The 13,245-nt window shown below is 40.7% G+C and overlaps 1 protein-coding gene across 1 annotated transcript in view; it reads right to left on the minus strand.

Moving 5' to 3' along the window:
• The window catches only part of rars1 (arginyl-tRNA synthetase 1), a 34,476-nt gene extending 23,281 nt beyond the window's left edge, over nucleotides 1-11,195 (minus strand). Inside the window, exons 1-10 of the mRNA XM_049591365.1 lie at nucleotides 11,028-11,195; nucleotides 8,118-8,252; nucleotides 7,683-7,874; nucleotides 7,028-7,136; nucleotides 6,279-6,379; nucleotides 5,908-6,029; nucleotides 3,685-3,805; nucleotides 2,941-3,070; nucleotides 1,996-2,100; nucleotides 1,203-1,381 (exon numbers count right to left, since the gene is read on the minus strand). Coding sequence (XP_049447322.1) covers nucleotides 1,203-1,381; nucleotides 1,996-2,100; nucleotides 2,941-3,070; nucleotides 3,685-3,805; nucleotides 5,908-6,029; nucleotides 6,279-6,379; nucleotides 7,028-7,136; nucleotides 7,683-7,874; nucleotides 8,118-8,252; nucleotides 11,028-11,072 — 1,239 coding nt within the window. The 5' untranslated portion in view covers nucleotides 11,073-11,195. The remainder of the gene's footprint in view (nucleotides 1-1,202; nucleotides 1,382-1,995; nucleotides 2,101-2,940; nucleotides 3,071-3,684; nucleotides 3,806-5,907; nucleotides 6,030-6,278; nucleotides 6,380-7,027; nucleotides 7,137-7,682; nucleotides 7,875-8,117; nucleotides 8,253-11,027) is intronic.
• Between the last annotated feature and the right edge of the window lie 2,050 nt (nucleotides 11,196-13,245).

The following is a 13,245-nucleotide window of genomic DNA, read 5'->3' on the forward strand; positions in this document are numbered from 1 at the left end:
CAGCTCACACATTCAGAGACAACACACACAGGCATGCGTCAGGGAAGGCCACATCAGGGGGACGCAAACGCTAAAGAACAAAAGTAGGCTTTGAGTCTGGACTTAAATGAGTCAATGGAGGGGGCAGATCCAATTGGGAAATGGCTGCTGGTCCACAGTTTGGGGGCAGACACAGCAAAGGCCCGATCACCCCTGCGCTTAAGACCAGACGGACCTGGGTGTAGAATAAGATGTTAGAAGGTCTGCGATGGAGGATGGGACCGTCCTGAACCAGCTGGGAACGGGACGAAACGTCAGGGGGATCACCAAAGTCAGTAGGCCTGATCTCCTCTGCACACCATCAATGTTTTTACAAATCAATAGAATAGATGTTAAGATACTGTATTGCTCACGCTAAGTGAAAACTTGCACTTCATCCTTTTCTGTGTTTTTGCAACACGTTTAAGATCCCGTCACCACGGCCTTGTATTTACTGGTCATGGTTTATTAAGTTTCCTCAGACGACAGTTTCAGTTTCACACCGCGGACAGTGAGCCTGTCCCTCTCTTCCTTTCTTCCCTTTCGCTTCAGCCGCTGCTGCTGCTGCTGCTGAAGATGTCTGTCTTCATAAACATTCATCAACATTTCAAAGCCCAACCCGCCGTCTCCGACACAGACGATGACTTCGTGAAGCTCTCAGGCTCCAACTTGTGTATAAAGCACCAAATGATTTTAGATGAACTCTAAGTGGTAGTCTGAATGCCGCATTTATTCACGCCTCACAAGAAAAGGAACAAAAGACACTGAGAAGGTCTTCATCTGTGCTCTTACTAGATCAAAGGTAATGTTTTTCTGGGAAAAAAAAGTTGTGCCTGTGTTTAAATAAATTCTGGGACATATTTTATTCATAAAAACATAATAATGTGTCTTCCACGCCACAACAGTCAAATAATCTGAATTTAAGCAGACGTCCTCCTTCGTCACCTCTAAAGAGCACTGAGTTTCTGCTTCTTGAAGTCGAGCTGAACAGTAAAACTGCTGTGAGACAAATGGTCCCTCTGCTTCCTATTAGATATTCTAAACTTTAGCTGTTGTTTACTTCCAGCTTTCTTTGTTTTCTTTTTTGTTTTCTAGCTCCTCTATTTGTTCACTCTGTCATTCCTCTTCTATATGAACTCTTCCATCTATGTTTCCCCATCTTCTTTCTCTCTCTGTCCACCCACCTGCCCGCTGTCGACGACGTAGATGAGGATGTCGCCTCTCTCATCGAAGAGCCGCTGCCTAATGGCTGCGAGGTCCGACGTGTCGTAGGTGTAGCCGCCGTCTGACTTGACGATGGTGAGGGGGATGGACTGACCCGGGACGAAGACGATCTTACGACCCTCGTCCATCTCCACCAAGCCTGAAGAGAGAGGGAAGAAACAAAAGGCAAAGGAAAGATGGATGAATAGATGAGGAGGGCACACAGGGAAATCAAACGGGAGAAAGTAAAATGACATAAACGATGGTTAAGAGACAGAGTAATAATGTGGGTACGATTGGGAGGGGAGAGGAGGAAAAAGGAGATAATGAGTGAAATGGAGAATAAAGAAAGTGCAGGAAAACATAGAAGTTGGACAAGCAAAAAAAAAAAAAAAGACCAAACACAGGAGGGGGATTTGGAGGAAGACATTAATGCAACAATACTGCCACCTGGTGGTCACACAAGGAAACAGCAGACTACAATTTCAAAGACATACAAAGAAATCTGTTCCACATTGAGGATTTTGTATCATGGATTAAATATTATTGGTACAAAAATGCTCCACAAAGCCTTTAACAACCAAAGTACACAGAGGCACAACTTGAACGTTGTACAGAGGCAACAGGGACTCAAAAGGAGACCACTTTTTATTTTTAAAATTAAGCAAGAATAAACCACACTGGAAGTAAAACGAACAGTTCCTCCTGAGAAACATCCTTAGTGTGATAACTTTCATTTATCCTCCTGTGACCTTTGACCTGCTGCACACTGACCTTTGTCCTCAAACTCCTTCACCACCTTTGCCATCATTTCCTGGTAGTACGACTCTCCTCTCTCCGTGAGCTTGACGTCCAGGCAGTCATAAACCTTCTGGAACTCTGAAACACACATGATCGTCATCTAAGTGTCAGTTTTGAGACCAATTTAAAAAGTTAAATCAAACTAAACAAAGCTGGAATAAGCAAACAACTGAACTTTTCAACAGTCCTTCAAAAATGTGAACAAGTCTGGGTTAAAGGGTAACTAGGTAAAAGGTAAACAGCCCCAAAATCGGCATCATCAAACCCCTCAGATGCCTTTTAAATACACATTAATTTTAGCGTGCATAGAGCCAGTGTATTTTCACATTAACCTGAGTTAATAAAGTGTTTATTTCAACCAAACCAGAGAGAACCCAGACAGCTTTTTTCTGTTTCATTTTGTTTCTGCAAACTTTGAATAAAGCGCGTTTTAAAGTGACGACATTACTGTCTGTGTAAATGGAGTCTGGTAGGTCTGGCTGTTTCTGATTAAACAAAAAGGACATAATTATTCAACAAAAACGTCCGTCTTTGTAGGGATCCTTTCCATAATGTTGTCAGACACTTATAATAACAGCCTGAGCCTGTAAGTGGCAAAAATAAGCACCTTTAGTTGATGTAAATTGGCGGTGCATTATTGCTCCAAACAGTTACAATGCAGCTTGTGTCACGGCTGTCAGCTCGAGCGCTCTCTCAATGCAGCATTCATTTCAAAAAGTTTTGCTCCCATTAGTGATTTAGACACAAGAACATGGGGAAATAAGAAATAAGAAATAAGAATTTCACACTTTACTAAAAACGTGTCAGAAGAGTTCAGTGGCTGCGCTGCATGAGCTTGAGTGGATCATTGTGTGTTTAGTGAGGACTCTTCCTTTAATATCACAGCCTCATCAACAGATAAATCCATGTGCATTCTACCTTTCCTGGAAACATCGCAGATGAGTTTCCAGGCTTTGATGAAGTCGGGCTCTTTGCTCTGCAATCTGACGACACACTGGTACGCTCGCTTCTTAAAGTCCTCCTCCTCGTCAAAGCGCTTCTTCGACTCCTGATTGAGAGAGGATGATGAGATAAAAGATGGGGGGAAAGGCAGAAATGAGAGCGCGTAAGACCAAAAAGAATAGGGTGGATGATGTAAGAAGTAAATGAGGTGTGGAGAGAAATGAGGGAAGACGACAGCAGAAAGAACAGATAATGTTCTGCTTTTATACATAATGTATTCACACAATATACATATGCAAAGTGTGCTATACAAGTGCTCCACTGCAGGAGCATAATGCTCCACAGAATATTTTTGCATCAACTTACTGAAAATATCACTTTTTATAGTTGACATTTACTGTCAAAACTAAAAGTTTAGATTTGGCGTTCATTCACTTTGTGAACTTTAGCTGCAGACTGTAAATTAATCTGCATGAAATATATCCACAAACAATGAAATAAAAACTATGACAGATGATGGAGAAAACTGCAGACACGCCAAGAGTACATGAAAATAAACCAAACAGTCAAATATGTACATATTCATAGTTAATACATACAGCTAACTAGTAGCAGACCTAATACGTGTGACTATATGAGCACTTAAAGTCCTTGGTCATGATACAATAAGGAGCAGGAGTGGAAAACAGAGAGATGGAGACAGATGGAGTTTTAACTGACCTTGTAGAAGGCCTGCAGGTCACCAATGGGCGGTGAGGTAGTCAGGTAGTCTGGGAATTTATCCTGCAGGTGGGCAATCAGCATCCCAAACTGGGTCCCCCAGTCGCCCACATGGTTCAACCTGAGAATGGCATAAGCAGTGTCAAACATGACTACATTACTTTATACCTCTGAGGCCGTTACATGATTAGGTCTTAATTTTGAACCTTCTACAAGTAAGACATCTCTATAACTGACGTGACTGGCATGATATTTGATAGTGATAGTGATCAGTGTCTCCCAGTGATAACCACCTGATGATGAACACCACTGCCATGTCAAAATTTCCAATTCAACATGTTGGTACAAGAGACGTTATCAAGAAAACTGATCAGATTTCCATGAAAAATATTGTGGATAATCACGACCTCCAGTGTTACCACGATAACTATATGAACGTCACATGCTAAACATGCTACAAGGTCATTGTTAGCGTGCATACAGGTAGCAGAGATCCAAGGGGAGAGGAGGTAGCAACACAACTCCACCTAATGGACGGCGCCCCAGATTCAAACGTCCAAAAACACATCATTGAAACCACAAAATATCTCCATACTGCTCGTCCGTAGTGACCCAAGTGTCCTGAAGCCCCGACATAAAAAGTTGTTTGGAAAAACCTCATTTGAACTCTGTTTTTAGCCTCATTGTAGCCTGTAGCTCTGACTGCCTCTCTGTGCACCGCGCTCACGTGTGTGTGCGCTTGCGCGAGACCATGAGACATGGGCACCGCCTTCATGTGTGTTCACGTGCTTTCGCTGGTCTTGCACGCAAGTTAGGCAGTTAGAGCTGCAGGCTACAATGAGGCTAAAAACAGAGTTCAAATGAGGTTTTTCCAAACAACTTTTTATGTCGGGGCTTCAGGACACTTGGATCACTACGGACGAGCAGTATGGAGATATTTTGTGGTTTCAATTATGTGTTTTTGGACGTTTGAATCTGGGGCGCCGTCAGCCTCCATTAGGTGGAGTTGTGCTGCTACCTCCTCTCCCCTTGGATCTCTGCAAGTGATGTGAGGACTCTGAAACTTCACCTGAGCCTCCATCGGCATATGGGTGAGTATGAATTTTAATTTTTGGGTGCACTATCCCTTTAAGTTAACGTGAACCAGGGCTGAATGACCTGAGATTTTTGAATCAGGATTTGGATGTCAGTTGCCATATTTTATGACGTCAGCACCCTAAAAAACATTTTAAAATCCTTTGACAAAATCTGCCATTTGAATAAGGTGATTCCATCTGAATGAATGAGTTAGTCTTTTATTAAGTCAACTTTCTTTGATGAATAAATGTCATTTATGTTGCTGTTAGACTGCTGCTAGAGCGCCCTGTTAATACAGGTGCATGCCTCTCTTTGTGTGCGACAAGCGGGACAGGAAACAGTTATTTGACAGTTATTTGCAAACAAATATGGAGTGAAGCTGAATATTTTGTTAGACAAAAACATGTTGTGGAATTTGCAGGTGATTACATCTATCTTTTTTTTTAAATAAAGGTCGACTTTACAACATTCTGGAGGTACTGGAAATGTTTGGCTCACAAGAGTCTATCAGAGTAGCCTAAACTTTATCTGCAACCGGTTAGAAATACCAAGTTTAGACAGAATGAATAAACATGCAAGTACATTTAAAAAAAAAAAAAAAAAAAAAGCTGCGCAGCATTCGTGTATTTATTAAGAATTTAAATTCTAACAATAAGGAATGAAGCTCTGAAGCTCCAAAAAGATTTTCTGTAACACCCTCACGTCAAATATTCATCAACATACGTTTCACTGCTGGTGTGGTTAGCATGCTAACACTGGCTGTGCTTTAGGTTGAGCAAGGACAAATTTAGAAGGGTTTTTTGCAGAAAAGAAAAGATGTCTCTCCTTTTTTCATTCATGCAAAAGTTTTTTTGGTGTGTAATGAACCTTACAGCCTCACTGGGATAATAACAGTGCTGGAGACTATTAGTCCTGTTCCTTCTCAGCCAAACAAACTCAAAGCTCCGTTTTAATATCTGTGAGTACTGTTGACAAATATGTGTTTCCTAATCAGAGGCAGCGTAGGGCTCAGTAGGGTGGGTCAGTCCCTTGATATCCTGGGAAACGCAAATTTAAAGTAGAGAGGGATGCTGTACTGTGATGTGCATAACAGTGTGTGATCGTGTTTCAGACGCAGCAGGTTTTGTGAGCAGCGACCGAACTGACCTGAGAACATCGTGGCCCAGAAACTCAAACAGCCGACTCATGCTTTCCCCGATGATGGTGGAGCGCAGGTGACCCACATGCATCTCTTTGGCAATGTTGGGAGAGGAGAAATCCAGGATGACCTGAGCGGCACACACAGATGCAACTAATAATGAGTAAAGACTAAACATAAACCTGACAATTAGCTCCATCATTAACCAACAGTAGCGCACAATAATTCACATTTTCGGGTTAGACGTTTGACTAATGACAAATCTGTTTTTTGCTGTTGAGGAGGGGTATGATGTAAGAAAACTGGTGCAGCTGAAGAACAGCTCACAACCCTTTGTATCTACATCTAGCTTCATGCTGCATGAGGGAGCGTGACCGACCCTTTTCCTGGAGGCCAGTGGGGGCGGCTGCACTCCGTTGACCAGCAGGTTGCTCAACATTTTGGACACAAACGTCTTCTTCAGGTGGATGTTGATGAACCCTGAAGAGACAAAAATATATCAGAAGGGACGATGAGTGTGAGTCAGAGTACAGACGGATACTAGAGGTGCTTCAGCAAGGATTCTGAACATACGTATTGCTATCTTATGTCCAATATTACTTGTTATATCTCTTCAAAAACAGTTTGTGTACTCAGTATATCTGGAAGTGAAACTGTCAAGTTGTGCATTTCTGCTAGGCTGTAGCTTAATGTCGCATTTTCAATTGTGATAATTTACTATGAAATCCAAACAAATCTACTGAATTGTTGTGACACTTTTTAAATATTATTTGCAAAATGTTCCATTAATTCATAAAAAGTTTATCAAAGCTTATGTTTAAGTTTAAATTTATGGAAAATACAAAAAAACCTCCTATGATGAATGATTTTATGTTTAAACTCAGTATTTTTTCTGATTTTGTTTTATTAATTTAATAATTTCAGAATTTCTATAACGGTCTACGTTGCCTAAATATCATAATGTTCAATATAAACACAAACAAAAATATTCTGCAAATTTAAAATATGTATGCGATAATAGAAAAAGTACAGGAAGCAGCGAGGAAAACCCGGGGAGGAAATGTCTCTGTGATGCTGCGTCCATAAGTTTTCCATCATTAGAATGAATCACAGTGAGATGTTTTGCACCTGGTCCTGCAATCTCGGTTTTCTGGATGAGTTCATTGTCTGGAAGGTTCTGGATGATCTTCTCTGCAATCTCCCGTGGGTTGATTTTCATTCCCTTCGCCTTCAGCATCTGCAGCACGACACAATATGGCTTAAAATGTGTTACATAAACTTATACTAAGAAAAAAAAAACTAATTTCCCAGTTTTCATCCCAGAAAGACGTTTGTTTTTCTGAACTGCCAGGCAGCCAACAGTGTGTGTGTGTAGTAAGTTTTTTGACAAGTGTAATTTCAAATTTGATGTATTGGATTTTTACAGACGATGAATCCTGCAGTGGTTGTGCTGATTCTGCAGTTGGCCTCCACAGAACAATATTAAACGCTGCACTGTTACCATGAAAAGCTTCCAAATATTATCTGATCACTAAGAAACGTCAGCGTTGTTAAAAATGGGTCCTTTCTGAGAAAACACTGAAGATGTTTGTAAAGCCTTGAAACTAGACTTTCATTATTAAAGACAGTCTTTTAAATAGTGTTCACAGACAATTCACGGCTGCAATTTGTATAATGTCAGACATTTAAACAAACTCCGGACCTGCAGACTCACAGAAACTTCTATTTAGCCGCAATTAAAGAGTAATTTTCTGTGATCCACAGACAGACTTGGCAGCCCCACCTGGGCCATGGCCATGGCACTGTTGCACTGGTAGTCTCCAAACTTGGCCTGCTGGTTGGGAGCGACAGACAGTGGAGGGTTGTCCAGCTCGGGGCAGGAAGCCTGGATGGCCTCGCCGAAAATCTCCTGGAGCCGTTGGTTAATGTTCAACATTGATTTACCGCAGTGAGTCGTCCTGTCCTCCTGCAGGCTCTGAGCACACACAGCACATCGGCTTCATTAATATAACGATGATACATGAAGAGGAAACAAGAGGAAAATATATTGGATGTGCTGAATATGCTTCGACAGTCTGACTTTACACTACCAAAAAACCTACATACATACAAAACAATTGTGACTGGTTAAAATCTGACATGTGTATTAACTGACTTCTACTGTACTCATATTCGAGGCAAAGACTACACCCTATCTTACACCTGCTGTACTACTCACCCTCTTCAGGACGTTGAGGCGGTACTTCAGCTTGGTGTTCTCATCCCGCAGCTCATCCAGACGTGGAGATGGACTCAGGTTCTGTGGGTTTTTCAGACTCTCAATCTCTGCAGAGAGACTCCGGATCTCCCGCTCCTGAAGAACGAAAACACACACAGGTTTATATTTGTGATTCGTGAGACCAACTCGATCTTTGAGATGTTACACTCTGCCTGTGATGCAAGAGCTTGTTCTGGTTCCCAAGGACAGCATCTACTCAGCTGACATTCATACAGTGGAGGGTGAAAGCTACTGCAAGCTGAATGCAGCTGGGTTAAAAGTAAAAAACGAATTTTTGGACATCCCAAATATGTCATTAATATAAATAATAGGCCTAAATAAGAGAGGGCCACATACAGAACCTTGTGGTACAGCTAAGGGGACATTTCTCAACACGTTGGTAGTCAGAACGTCATATGTCATAAACCAGGGGTTGTCAAGGTGAGGGACAGGCACATGCCAGTGTGAGTTACTGCAGTTTAGCCCACTTATCAAAACATTCAGCAGTTAAAGGAGCAGCAGAGGCTGTGACACACAGCTTATGGAAGCAATAATGGTACCCCCGAGGATTGATGTCCATACCCTGCTGAAAAATCATAGAGAAAAGATGGACACTTCTAACCCCAGGACTTGCCTGATAGTATTTAAGCAATCCAGTGATAGTTGTCCGAGGTGCTAACATCTAGGGCCCGACCGATTTATCGGCCCGCCGATTTAATCAGCTGATTATAGCCATTAGAGAATAATTGGCAATCGGCCAAAAGTTGGCTGACTGACGCCGATGTTAACACTTATATTTTTATCACGAATAAAATGCAGGGAATTTGGTGTTTTACTTAGAAATGATGTCCTTGTTACTTTTTGCACTATAACCTACTTCTGTTAAATTGGCAATAATAAGAAGAACTCTGGTGCTGTGAACATACATGTGAATGTCTTAACTCATACAGACTTTGCATGATTATTTTATTTCCCAGAGGTTTACTGCCTTTTTGCACATCATATTTTTGATTTATTTTGTGCTCAAATTGTTCATATGCTGCTTGTTCCACACAATTTCTGACAATAAAAGTATTTGAAAATAGTAAAATGTTCTTCCTTCAGTTTATATCTTTGTAACGAGTATTTGACTATATTTAAACCATCAAAAGCAGGTATTTCGGGGTTTTTTAAATTAAAAAATGTAAAAAATTAATCGGCCGATATATCGGTTATCAGATTTTTTTTATTCCATAATATCGGCATCAGCATCGGCCCCATAAAATCCATATCGGTCGGGCCCTACTAACATCTACCTTGGCATACATTTGATGGTGCCAATTTGCCTAGAGATAAACAAAGGTGAACAAATGGGGCTGAAACCCACAAATAACTAACTGACTCCATGGCAGCATACATGTAACACCTCCTGTTCACATCCTCAAAACCTCCAAATTACAGGAACTGTAGCTCCAAAATTTAGACCATGATTACCCCCCTGATAGATGTAAGACAGACAATAATAGCAGGTGTAGCAAAGTTTATTAATATTAATTATTCTATCTTGATTTTGTCTGATCTGGGCCCCACTCTGACTTTGAAGCCCACTGCCTTTAATAAGTCAATAAACAATACTGACAAACACAGTTTCCTATCAGAGACTCAACAAAGTAAAGCATCAGTTTTACAGCAGCTATATCTGTACTGTTCCAATAATCATTGCTAACGTTTCCCAGCTAAAACTATGATAAGACACAAGTTGTCAATGTTTTACTCCGGAAACAGGCCGTAATCTAATGACAACCATAAACAGGGGTCATTTTTTGACTGCAATGCTGTCATTATTCAGTAACCAGAAAAAGAAACTGAAACACACTTCTACTTTTGTTTTGGGAATATAGACTATTTCCATGTGACTTTCGTCAATCTGATGTACTTTCTGTGATTTACAACAGTGGATTTTATATAAAAAAGTAGCTTAAAAAGCTGGATGATGTGGGTTTAAATGCATTACACCAGCCAGGAGGAACTCTGATAACAACTTCAGAGCACCTCATAATCAGTAAATCAGAATGAAACCAAAAGCTTCATCAAAGCTTCAGAGTCTCTGAAATTCATGTGAACTTTAACCTCAGCCAGGAAATCCAGATTATGCCACAGCAGATTAATATCTAAATAATAACACCAACTTTCTTTTCTTGCATAGCAGCCACCCAGGATCCTGATGAGGACCTCTAGAGGGCCCCAAAGAACACTTTCATAAATACTGACCACACAGTCACCTGTAAACTTAACATAATGCACAGGATGTGTCGATGTCCCTGTGTCATGGAGCTTGCAGTTTCATTTGGCTGGTTAATGAGCCAGTGTGCTGTGTGTGAGCACAAACTGTTCTCTATGGAAAGGATCTAACTTGCACAAGACTTCATTAATCATCTACTAATATAGTGTTTTCTTCATTCTCAATAGACTCGCGCATAAATATGATATTTTAGGAAATTCGGCGCCGAAATTAGTTAGCAAGCAACGACACCCCGTTTTTTGTGTCGATGAAAATACTCCTGACAGCCACATCCACGCACTCGATGATGTGCCACGAATGGCAGTAAATCAAATGCTAAAGTTGATTTTTAAACAAAATAGGTGGTGTATGGTGTACGGGATGTTAGCCGAATTCGAGAGTAGTGACTACCTACCCGGTATACACTGTTTATTTATAACGTCATCAAGTTATTTTAACTAACAGGCACAACGACATGAAATTGAGAGTTTGCTAAATGAAGTTCGGCGCTGCGTAACCGGTGTGTCGCTATCCCACTGTCACCGGTGTTCACACACGCATTTAGCCTGCAAGCTAGCATTAGCAACAACTCCAGCAAGCTAGCCGCTCACCTGCTGTTGCAGCCGGGCTGTGTACTCGCTCACAGGGTCTCCCATCTTTCAGAAACACCGGAGAGAAACTCTTCTGTCAGGTGAAAGTGGAATCTCGTGGCTGATGAAACAAACTGCGAGAGGAGGAAGAAGTCCACGAATTTCAAGTACACTTCCGGTACTGCAAACGGCATCTTCTTCTTCGTGTACACTGACGAATCACTAACCATTGTGAAAGGAGAACAGCGCCACCTGCTGTATGCTGTGTGTGCGGCAAGCTAGATTACTACAGTCATTTCATAGGAAAACACTGTACTTTTTAAAGCATTAAATACATTTGACAGCTGTAGTTACTTTTTAGATAAACATTTTAAAACATATAATAAGCTTATAAAACACCGCACATTGTTTAAGATCAAACCAATAGTAGTTTACAACCTTTTTGCGACACCCTTACAAAAAATCAGGATTAATTTGGGGCTCCTCACGACCTCTTTGAATTTACATTGTGTCCCTTTGAGGGTGCCTGCTCCCGAGGTTGGGAACAACTGGCCAAAGTATATTTCACTAATAATACTATTGTCCTTTAGTTCGGTAGGATTTTGAATTGAACCCTTTCTAGTTTAATAGTTTAATAAGTTTATTTGTATCAGGGGCAATGTACAAAATTACATTAATCTCAGAATGAGAAGAGATGCATTGTACCGGATTTAGCTTACTAGCTACTTTCCATCCGTAGCCCCTGGGCAGGTGAGTAAGGACAATAAGAAGGTCAAAAGTGTCAACATACAAAACAAAACAATCATCTATACACGTGCGTACACACACCCACTCACACATCACAAACACTCAGGTACAAAACATATTTCATAACAGAGGGAAATAAGAACATGCAGGTATTAAAATATTACACACTTTAACAAAGTTGTAAGATCATTTAGGCTTAAGATTAATGCTGACAAGTCTGATTCCTTAAGATCCATTTTTTGACTTCACGAGAAAAAACGAAGTCTGTGCAAAGTTTCAGGTTGGTTGTGTCGTTCATTAAATAGTGATGATGTGAAGGTGATGAAGGAGACTCCACTGACACCGTCTTGCTTGTATATAGAAAAGGTTTATTACAAGAAGTACAGCATCAAATCAAGCATCTAGATTGCCTGGAGAGTGTTCGAAGCCAATGTGGACTGCTCTGAAAAACAGCTCCAACAGCTGCCTATATAGAGTTCGGTTGTTTTTGTGAACGTTGAGACAAAATGTGACAGGTGACAGAAAGACAATCTAGATGGAATCCAACCTTTCACCTAGCTTATCTATCCTTGACCTGGGCCCCTAACTGATCATGAAAGACCCAGGCCATCACATAACATGTGGCACGTCAGATGCTACAGTTGGAAGATTGTTCCATGATTTGACGGCTTTAAAAGAGAAAGCGGATTGAGCAAAGGCAGAGCTACGCTTAGGGATGTTACAGTCTCCACTTGAGACAGATCTTGAGGCTCTGATAGTGTGTTCAGAGCGGAGTTTAACAAAGTAAAGTTTTTCAGTGGGGGAGGAGCAGCATTATGAACTATTTTGTACACTAAATTTTCTATCTAAGATTTTCAGGGCTTGTTTGTGGAGTGACCTGATGGGTTTCAAGACAGATGTACTTGCCTGAGACCAACACGACATACAATAATGAATTGAAATAAGTTTTAGAGGCTTCAACTGTTAATGAGTTCCTGATGTGTGTCTAAAATTTGATAAGTTATATTTCAATGTGTGACTCATTTTTTTGATATGGTTGTTGAACGTGAGAGTGGGATCTAATATCACACCCAGATATTTGAACTCATTTACATTTTTTATCATTTGTCCATTGACATAAATGTTTGGAAAAACCGTATTTCGCTGCTTGTTTGAAAAATACATGGTCACTGTTTTGTCAGTATTAAGGGTGAGACGGGAATACTGAAGCCACTGTGTAACTTTTTCCATTGCCAATGACAACTTAGCACCTTGTAAAGTTTTACACGTTGGTATAGGTACTTTTACTTAAGTAAAGGTTCTAGTAGCTAGAGACAACATTTAATCACTAATATAATCTACATGTTGTGTTCCTCAACAAATATTAGCTGCTTGTATTGATAAAGAAAACTAAGCCCTGATACAGAGACAGCATTGGTGTCCTCTGCACGCAGCAAAACTCACCTTTATGAGCTATTTTAATACAATAAATCTTAAAAGGGAAGACTGAAAT

This window comes from Epinephelus fuscoguttatus, linkage group LG12 (genome assembly GCF_011397635.1).
Source record: "Epinephelus fuscoguttatus linkage group LG12, E.fuscoguttatus.final_Chr_v1".
Lineage (NCBI taxonomy): Eukaryota > Metazoa > Chordata > Actinopteri > Perciformes > Serranidae > Epinephelus > Epinephelus fuscoguttatus.